This window comes from Stylophora pistillata, chromosome 14 (assembly GCF_964205215.1).
Source record: "Stylophora pistillata chromosome 14, jaStyPist1.2, whole genome shotgun sequence".
In the NCBI taxonomy this organism is placed as follows: Eukaryota; Metazoa; Cnidaria; class Anthozoa; order Scleractinia; family Pocilloporidae; genus Stylophora; species Stylophora pistillata.
The window spans coordinates 16347379-16357378 of record NC_142532.1 but is presented as its reverse complement, the minus strand read 5'-3'; the positions used below and the strand labels follow the sequence as shown (position 1 = coordinate 16357378).

Genomic DNA, 10000 nt, shown 5'->3' with positions numbered 1-10000 from the left:
TCTCCATTGTACCGAAAAAAAAAAAAAATAAGGAGGGGGGCTTGGGTGGGGGGTGAGACTATCGGTACCGATAGTATCGATAGTCTTACCCCCCACCCAAGTCCCCCACCTTATTTTTTCTCTGTCGCTCACCTCCTTGGTAAAAATTTCTTTCTCTCCCCAGCCTTCCGCTTCCATTAAAATCAAAGATTGTGGCCATAATTTTTGCTTAGAAAATACTGAGCAGTTGCTTGCCAAAATTACGCCTGCTCTTCAGGCTATCTTACTCATGGAACGAAATTTCTTTTTCACAACATTTAGATGCTGAAATGAACATTGGACTACATAACAACGAGAGACAAAGACTAGAAACCAATCTCCTCTCCTGCGAAGATCTGCCGCTGGCCTTTTTCAAGCCGGCTCAGGTAACAAGTTCAATTTTGACCCTGCCATAATGATATTTGTTGGCATTCCCATTGTTCAGGAATCTTGTTTAGGAATAGTACTTATAAAACTGGGAGTTTTTGCGAAAGGCAACGGTAAGGCAGGATGCGTGCTTTTTTCTATGATTTAGTCAATCGAGCCCACCTAATTAGAACAGCCCGCGGCAGACGTGAAAAGGAAAGCGAATGAATTGCATTTTCTTTTACTCTTCTTTTTCCCTCTTGCTTTTTCTTTTAATGTATGCCCACACAGCTATTCAATTTGCCGTTGCTCATTGACACTCGATCGTAAGAGTCAAGATTCTAAACCAAGAGCATAATAGAACTCCTTCCGCTGGGCTTGGACCCCAGCGCGACATTTCGTTCTGAAGCTGTAAGCGCTCGCCACTCATAGGCCTCCGTGTCTCCCACGCACTGCCTGTTTTCTGAACGTTTTACCCTGCTATTGACAGGACCACGCTATGAAAAGACTCGAACCAAGCTGGGAAGCCTTCAGACATTTTGAAGAGGAAACATTTTTGAGGTTAGTGAAAGGCGAAGTAATTAATCACTCTTACCCAAATTTCACTCGCTGTCGCTCTAATCTGTTTTGATGCTCTGATCACAGCTACCGGTGAGAGGTTGTCGCAACATTACGGCCAGGCAACCTCCATCGGAACTCGAACCGCAGTGGCATTGACTTACCATGCATTGAACAAACCAAGAGAGGTGTACAGAATATTAGAATCCTAAGGTGCATAGGTGTTTTATTGATCGATTAACTGTTTGAAATTTCAAGGCCTGTCAAGGGACCTTTTGATCGTATGTCCAACATCTCCAGCGAGAAGGCTGAAGAGAAGAGTCGGTATTTCTCGCCGACATCGGGACGCTGGGTGAAAAGGTAATGAATTAGATTTATTGGGTGTGGTGGATTAAGGGTTATGCGCATGTCCATGAGCATTCGGTTGAGCTGTCCATATGGGAACTGTTCGAGAGGTCTGGAGTAATTTCCGCGAGTGCAAAATGAATTGATAAACTATCTTCTGCGGGAGGGAAATTATAAAATGTTAAATTCGCTACAAGGGTTTCTCAATCACTTTTTCCTTTAAAGATGGCAAACTGCTTTTAGGTAGCCCGAAAAGGGAAACTTCCCCTGCCGTAGTTTATTATGACCAAAAAAACCTCTCAAAGACAAGTTTAAGATTTAACAATTGTTAGTTCCTTAGTTAAGAAAAGATTAAAATAAAATTTAAAAATCTATAAAATTGGAAACACGAGTCACTGAGAACGAGGCTGGCAAAGAGAGTCTTACATGTATAGTTAAAGATACGATCACATAACTTTTGCATTATTTATTCATGTATTTACCATGGCCACTGTTACCATCATCATCGTCGTCATCATTATTATCGACATCATTATCATGGTTTTTTTTTTTTAAATCTTACTTTTAACTTGTGGTTATAAGACATCCGGGATCCACACCTTCCCAGAGACAGAGGCGACTGTATACGTCATTAACAATGGCTGAGGAAATCGACGCTGATCGTTCGTCTCCTCGGATCCAATCACCAACACGGCCGTCCATCCCACAACCCTCCAAGGTATGCTACCCTCCAAACAAAGGCTCCACAAAAAGAGAGGGCTGGCGGAGGGGATAAATGGAGGTCCCGTCTCCTGCAGGGTTGGGGTAGGAGACGTTAATTTCCCACACACGAGATTACCGTGTGATGGATGTCCTCCCCTGGGGTGGGATGGGTGGGTTTATTGGGCCCGCAGTAATCGGCGCAAGCTGTTGCGGTTTCCCTGCCGATTGGCGAAGCTAAATAAAATAAAATAAAATAACAAGCACGTTTTGGAAAGAGATGCTGAATTGGGAGAAAGAATATTACTTTGGCTTTCAGAGTTGAATAGCAATGGTAAGATTAAATCGTTAACCCTTTAACTCTCATGAGCGACCAAGACAGAATTTCTCCTTACGATATCAATACAATTGCGAGCAGACGAGTGATGAGAATAAAGACAAATATCAATCAGGAGATAATAAGTTGATCCGATACCAAATTCTCCAAATTAATATCATAAGAATTGTATGGCAGACAGCTGGAGAATTACCAATGAGATCGTGTAATGCAGACGAGGAGTACTTCTAAGGGCTGGAGAAATTCTCTATTGTGGTAGAGTTATAAAAGCCATAAAGCCCTAAAAACGAAAGAACCTAAATGAAGAAAGCCCATTTTCGATCTCCGTCTAAGGTAAAGGTCTTTGTGAAGAAGCGTTCTCAACAGCTCGGAGTCCTGTTGTAGGATTCAGTTAGGGGTGCGACTGTAGCGCAAAACTAAAATTGTGGGAGATAGGAGACCCGAACCCAAGCCTCTTCCTTCATTCTCTCTGAGTTGATATCGCGTCCCTTTACCAAACGCATGGTACGAGCAGATGAACAGCTCTGCCAATCAACTGTTTGTAGTCTCGTTTTGAGTCTCGCACTATGAAGAATTTTCGTGTAATTTTCTACACGCATTTTCGTGTACCTCTTCAGTTTACTCACGCGTGACGCGTGGTGCAATGCTGATATTCCTGCAGCCGGTACTGTGTGCAAGACTCTGCTTAAACAGACGTAATGTTATTTACCTATCCATTATCCTTTTAAAACCTTTCTCCTACCGTGTCCTTCTGTCATAGGCTAAGAAGGCGAAACCCAAAGCCAAGAAGAAGAGTAAAGCATCAAAGAATGTTTCCTTCATCTCTAAGAAAAAGAAAGCGATAGATTCCGATGACGAAGGGTCTGACGGGGACAAGAAAAAACAGGGAGAAGCTGCCAAGGCCGCTGTACCGGATTTTGTGGACGTGTTAGAGAACAAAGGGTAGGTATCAGTAACTTCAATCAATGGTCAATGCTTGAGAGTAGATTGGGATTTCTTGGGTCTGACAGCGCTTTAACTTGTTATGACGTCCTGAATGGGGATACATTTTCACGACTGGAGGCGGTTTAGATGCATAGACTTTGAGCTCCATTGGCTCTTTGCAATATTGATCTGTGTTTTGATTGGCTGATGTGACACTCATTTGTTACTGTTACTCTTCATTTTTTATAGAACCATGTCGGCCTTTAAGCAATACGTTCAGAACATGGAGGGAAGGCAGTCTTTGAACCAACTTTTAATGTACTTGGAAATCGAGCAATACAACGCCATTTTACCGGCAAAAAAAGTTCAGAAAACGCAACAAGCAACGCTTATTTACAAGTAAGGTTACTGTGAAATATTTCAGTTGGTAGGGAAGAAGGGCTAACGCTCGAGCCATCAGCTTTGAAACTCTTTACGGTGGCTAATTCACATTATCAACTCAGTTGGTAAAACCAAAATTACCTTGTTATACCCCCACCGACGTAGCACCCACAGTTTCTTTAGAAACTTACCTCTCTGAAATCAGAGTTTTTGTACTCCATGCTGATTTCTTTCTCAACTTTCTTCCAGAACCTACTTTGATTCCACATCTAGAAGGTAAATGTTTAATATCATTCTTTCATTCTTTCAGTCATTGATGTATTTGTATAGATGGACTTCGCTCTAATCGTTTGTCTTTCTTTGATTCTTGTGGATAGATCGGTGGGTCTTCCCCAGTCCTTACTCAACCAGGTCGATGGAGAGAGACCCACGTCTCCAGTCTTTACCGCGGCGCAGCAATTTGTGCTTGGTGATGTCCAGACTTACTTCAAAAGTTTTTTCAAGGTAAAATTATGTTTTGCACTTATGAAAAAGATTTGAAAGATAATTTTATCCAGTTAGACTTTGTATAGGCTCGATTACCGACCGCTGTTGTTGAAATGAACTGCGCTCCTCCCCGTACCGATCAACGTAAGATCTGCTCGGTAGGATCGAAGACTGCATCCGAGAAATGGTCGGAAATCGAGCTTACGTTTTGTAGTAAGCTTTTGTGATTGGAAATGACGATCTCCTAACCGACCAGAATTCCACAGTTGTTATGAACGGTTAATATAACTTAAAGTAAAATACGTGGCTAGAGCAGACTTTTCACAAAAGTCATATCTAAATCTTAAGACTATGACCCCACACATGCTGGCCTTTGTCAATCGAGTCTCGAATAAGCCGAGAGGGAGTGAGTTTTTAGCTCGAAGCAGGCCCCTCTCTTTGCTCACTCAGTTTTTTCATTTGGTCTCATTTTTTTTTTCCTTTTAAGCCTCAAGACTTGAACTTTCTCATTTTTCATGAATAAGTAAACACGTTTTCCCGCCTTGGAGGGAGGCCGTTAACATGAATAGACTTTGAGCTCCTTTGGCTCTTTGCGATATTTGTCGGTGTTTTGATTGGCTCATGTAACACTCAATCGTGGGGACTCCAATCTGGAAAAGTACTTTTGCTCTAATCCTCTCACATAGTAATCAATTGGGTATAACTTTGTTTTTTTTTTCCACTGATTGTTCCAGCATGCGCAGGACACCGCTGGCCGACGTGAGGGTACACCGAACACTCCTGGAAGTTTTAATAAGGGTGACACATTCGAGAGTTCACAGAGCTTCCTTCAGCTTTACAGAAGAAGGGCGAGAAAAAATAAGGTTCATATAACGTTAAAACAGAATAATTTGATTCGTTATTGTGCCGGAAAGCGTCCTTTTTCACAGGGATTCTCTCTCTGCTTCATCAAGCATCACCGGTAAATCTCGTCACTTAGAAACCTGAACATACAAGGCCAATTCTTTCCCAGAGTGTATTTGCATGTTCTAAAAATTTTCGTAGCAGACTGGACGCACCCTGCACTTAAGTTTACAAGAGGACTAGTCTACCCAGATTTTCCGGCCGGCAGCTATGTTCCAATTTCCGTTCTTAATCAAGGTTCCACCCTATGTAGAAGTGCCGGTAACAGTTTCGTAATAGCAATGTATGTGTGACAACATAGAGATCGATTAAGCGCTAAGTCATCTTACGCACGGCATGGTTTTTTTTTTTCTGCCGAGCTCCTCGCTGGCCTGGTTGTGTCTCATGCGCAGAGTTAAACTACGTGCAATCTCTCCCTCATTTATTTTTAGCCTTTTACCTTTTTATCCATTCACTCATTTATTTCTTATAATATCAATTTAAAAACTTATTTTTTTGCATATTTTAGAGCACTGGCCGATCCGCTCCCTCTAAAGAAGACAAAGATAACTTTAAGAAAGTTCTGCAGTCGATGCACGGACGTCTTTCGGTTAAAATGGAATATTTCCGGCGATATTTGCAGGCCCATGGTGAACCGGATGGCTTTCCTCGCTTAGAGAACGATCTTGTATTTTATTTAGAGGTTCAGAAGTTCAAGGTAAGAAATTCAAGAAACTTGGCGCCCGTAAGCTTAAAGGAAAATTTGAGACTTCCAGGAATCGTAGTTTACAAATTTAGAACTGCAAAACATTACGCAAGGTAATTGATGCTCCAAAGCCTGATGGATCGGCGCATGTGCAAAGAATATCATGAGACTCTTTCTTTTGGAACAGAGCATGTGTCACTTATTAATTGCCAGCACCGAAATAGCTCGACCACATAAAATCCAGGACTTTCTCTCCCCATTTCGTTTCCCATCTCACAGATAACTGATTTTCTAGTACTCATATATGAAATTTTAATTTTTCCTTCTCTTTATCTATAGGAATTGTTTAACTACCTGGACGATGTAAGTTTTGCGTAATTTCGTTGATTTTGGTAACAGTTTCATTTAATAAGCCCCCATTTCTAAATGATGGATTGCTTTGTTTTCATTTCCTAGGTTTCCCTAAATCGTAAAGTAGAGGCAATAATCGAGTGTTTCTTGGACTCAGCTACCCCTCCCTGGCTACAGGTGAGACCATATCAATTTTTTTTGTTTTTGTTTTTGTCATTTGCCCCCTCCCTCCCCACCCTCCGACAGATGAAACTTAAAGAATTTGCACTTCGCGCGTGCCTTTGTTCGACTGAAAAACGCACAAAAGAAAAGGCTTCTGTGTACCATTTCGTTTTTCAATACTGTTGCGAAACTTCTTTTTCTTGATACTCCATCAATGATCAAACCTATTGGAAAATTTATGCTAATTATCTTAAGCAGGAGACCATTTTATTTTGACGCCACCCGCTATTTTTCTGTACTATTAAAATTTGTTTCAGTTGCAGGTGTTAGTTCGCGTTGTCATGCAGCGCGTGATAAAAGCACATAACTGCTCTACTGTCGAGTGTTTCTTTTTTAGAAATTGGTAACTTCCGAAAGAAAAACATTTCAAAATCAAACTGAATAATTGTATGTATTAATGAGGCTTTGGCCAACATTACACCTCCGCGGGGTAGGGAAAGGGGACGACAAATTTGCCAATTCAGGCTGACTTCGAAAACGAAAAGGTGATTAAGGCATTTTTTGACGAATGAAGCATCCTCTTCATTCAAAAAAATAACATTTATTCTTTATGCTCTAGGAAAGAAAATTATTCGAAAGGTTATGCCGCTTCGCTGTGAAATGTTCAATTTGGAGATATATTCAACATCTTCTCATTTTTGAGAAGATTTGCATGAGGGTAATTTATGAATTTATAAAGTGAGACTGTCGATAGTCTGGTGTTGCTACTAAGATGGTCCAAACAATGGAAATATTTTCCGTTATCGACTTCGTTTGATACAAGATAAACTTCTACGCTGAAACCATTTGTAATTTCCGTGTCACTGTTTGCCAAAGCTCGAAGTTCAAACAAATATACGCCATTTTTCATATGGATTAGCTGTCAAGTCGGGAGGTTACACAAAAACGAAATGAATAATGAATAATGAATAAGCCGAAACATCAACCTTTGTCAGTTTAAAGAGCATTTGCTTAATTTTTTGTTTGTAATTAACTACCTTAATGCAGTTCCGTCATTTCTCACGTTAATTTAGAAAAAGTTCTTAACTCTAAACTTCGATATGTTTGTTCTTTTTAGTGGAAATCGTTTCTTCATAAAGTGTTAGGAAATGTTAAATTCTGGCAGTTTTCCGATGAAATCTATTTTAAAACTTTTAATAATTTATGACCGACACATTAGATACGTCAACTAGTGTAAATGCTACAGAATTAATATAAACTACAAAATTCAGGCGAAGCGAAATTAAGTTTAAACATTAAACTTGGAGCTCCGCGGATTTTATTTTAAGTCAGAGTTTTAATTTTTTATCTCTTCACAACTTCGCAAGGCATCTGTTATTTGGTGCGCCAATGGTTTTTTGTATGGTATTTTCGTAAAATCACCGTAAGATGAAGTCAAAAGTTTTCTCCACTCACGCGGTGCTGGTATTGCAAACCCGTCGAAATTCACCTCAATCAAAGGGAAAATATCGGTCCGTTTTATTTTTATCGGCCCGTAGATGAACCTTCTTAAGAACCACGAGGAATGACTGAACAGGTTCAAAAAATTACCATCAGAGTCCGTGTCCAATACAAGCATGTCAATTTGTAAACCGTCCGCAAACTTACAGCCGTTATGAAGACAATACTTATAACAGCTTTTTGTGTCGCGAAGTTTCCCCAACATTCCACTATGTGGCGGAATTTTGTAATACATGTCGGTGTCTTCTGTTTGGAAAAATATATCACCTGGAAGTTCTTTCAGGCCATATTTGACAAACCTTTCAAAGTCTGCTTTGGGAATGCAGATATCTATGTCATCGTCGAATGGATTGTGGCCGCCATGTCTGACCGCTCCGAGAAGACTGCCTCTAGTCAACCAGTATTTTATACTGTACTTTTTAGAAATGAGATCAAAGATTCGCAGAATTCTTGTAAGCACCAACTGAGCTCTACGAAGTTGCGTTGAACCCAATTGACGAATGTCTGGGCAGTCGATGACGCCGTCTGGAGTATTTTGACACTTTCCTAACTTCTTGTAAGGCACTGGATGGCGCAGGTCTGATTCTTGCAAGCGAACGCCACGTGTAGGTTGCGAAGTAATCAAGAGTGATCCCAGAATACATGTACTAAACAAAATAATCAAGGAGATAAAGGCAGGGTGCCTACATCTACGCTGCATTGGCCTTTTACCCATCCATCGGCATGAATTTAACATGGTTTTGAGGTGAAGGGACCTTACTAAGCCAAAAGCGTTTTAATCAACACCTGTTTTTTGCCAGTCTCCCGTCAAATCTGTCAACTAAGGTCTGACGTCAGAAAATATTCATATCGCACTACGCGCGATAAAATGAAAGTTGATTAGCAAACGAAAAACTGTCAACATCAAGCCAGTTTTGGTGCGAACGATTCTTTTAGCCGACCAAAATTTTTGCAAGCGCCGCCAAACTTCAAAGATGCTGTCCACCAGCTTTGGAGGCCGTGAATATTTTGTCAGGCGAGAAAATCTTTCTCCACATGTTGCAACATATTTTACTACGGAAAACGTGCATGACAGTATTTATCAATTATACTCCAAAGGCGATGTAAATATTGTTGAATGAGCCCGAGTCTTAATCTAAATTCACTGATTACTCAATGTGTGAGCAGCGTTGAGTTACAACTGGAAACTTAATTAATTTCTTTTCTACTGAGTAGTATAAATAACAGTGCATCATTACTTTGAAAGTTTGCCAAGTTTTCACATCTAAATCCCTGCTAATTGCTTTTCTTAAGCCAAATTTGTTGAGGTTGTTTATTTTGATCGTGGATCGAAAAGCCGCACAACATTTGGAAACAACAAAAACAACAACAACAACTTTAAAATACGTTCACTGAGACGTTTCGTGGTCCACGCCTCCGTTGATTTGCCATATGCATGTAAATGTGAGAACATCATAGGAGCGTTTCAGGTTTTGCAATATATAAAGAGGTTCAGCCTAGGGTCCTTCTTATATGGCCTTCGGTAAGGGCATTTCTTCTCTTACGAATACGTTTGAGGCCTTAGGCACCGCTAGCCGGTCAGAGGTGAAAAAGAAAACGGCCCCGTGGGTGTAGTGCACTCGTACCAGGACCTTCCATGGCCAAGTGGTTGTTTCAGTCACAGTTACACGGTAGGATTAGATAATGGCTAGTCCCTAATAATCAAAAGCAAGAAGAAAAAAAAAGAGCAATAGAAGCTCTACAAACATTGAGACATCTTTACTTGTGTATTTCTTGTTTACAGATTGACATTGGTCCTGAGCTTGCTTCCCGAATAATACACAAAGCACAAGTCTTTTCATCTGGGAAGAAAATCCCCAGGGAACAAAAGGAGCCAGGGCTTTTTGACGAGGCTCAAAGTATCCTCTTCAAGGAGATGCTTTCTTATTGGGCAGGATTTTGTAAACAGTACACTCCACCTGAAGATGGGGCGAATGTCAAGTTACCTCGTAAGTTTGAAAAGTGTGGAACTGCGCGCGGGTACTGTTGTTCGAAATCTTTAGACGTTAAACAGAAAACAGGACTCAGAAAATGTCTCAGGTCGAAACATTCGTAGTTTTCGAGAAGGCCTTCATTATGAGCGCCCCCGAGAAGGCGCACATTATTAGCGCCCCCGAGAAAGAACGCATTATAAGCGCCCCCGAGACGGCGCTTACTATAAGCGGCCCCGAGAGGGCGCTCGTAATTAGCGCCCCCGAGAAGACCTTCATAATTAGCGCTGCAGGAAACGTGTTTCTCCTCCCGTG

At 41.0% G+C, this 10000-nt stretch overlaps 2 protein-coding genes across 4 annotated transcripts in view; one reads left to right on the top strand and one right to left on the bottom strand.

Moving 5' to 3' along the window:
• Nucleotides 1-10000, top strand: part of LOC111332112 (uncharacterized) — a 30071-nt gene that overhangs the window by 17573 nt on the left and 2498 nt on the right. For all 3 annotated transcript variants that reach the window (XM_088744533.1, XM_088744532.1, XM_022937387.2), the window contains 13 exons: nt 301-404; nt 875-945; nt 1201-1302; nt 1870-2005; nt 3084-3265; nt 3497-3646; nt 3878-3904; nt 4006-4132; nt 4849-4977; nt 5526-5714; nt 6042-6065; nt 6159-6230; nt 9499-9703. In XM_088744533.1, the coding sequence (XP_088600659.1) occupies nt 301-404; nt 875-945; nt 1201-1302; nt 1870-2005; nt 3084-3265; nt 3497-3646; nt 3878-3904; nt 4006-4132; nt 4849-4977; nt 5526-5714; nt 6042-6065; nt 6159-6230; nt 9499-9703 (1518 nt within the window). The remainder of the gene's footprint in view (nt 1-300; nt 405-874; nt 946-1200; nt 1303-1869; nt 2006-3083; nt 3266-3496; nt 3647-3877; nt 3905-4005; nt 4133-4848; nt 4978-5525; nt 5715-6041; nt 6066-6158; nt 6231-9498; nt 9704-10000) is intronic.
• Nucleotides 6797-8493, bottom strand: LOC111332114 (uncharacterized). Its single transcript, XM_022937388.2, has one exon. It carries the CDS (start codon nt 8449-8451, stop codon nt 7552-7554), a length of 900 nt encoding a protein of 299 aa, XP_022793123.1. The 5' UTR covers nt 8452-8493; the 3' UTR covers nt 6797-7551.

Bases quoted from the DNA above. Each gene is read 5' to 3' on its own strand.
- LOC111332114 (XM_022937388.2), bottom strand. From the start codon at position 8,451: ATGTTAAATTCATGCCGATGGATGGGTAAAAGGCCAATGCAGCGTAGA.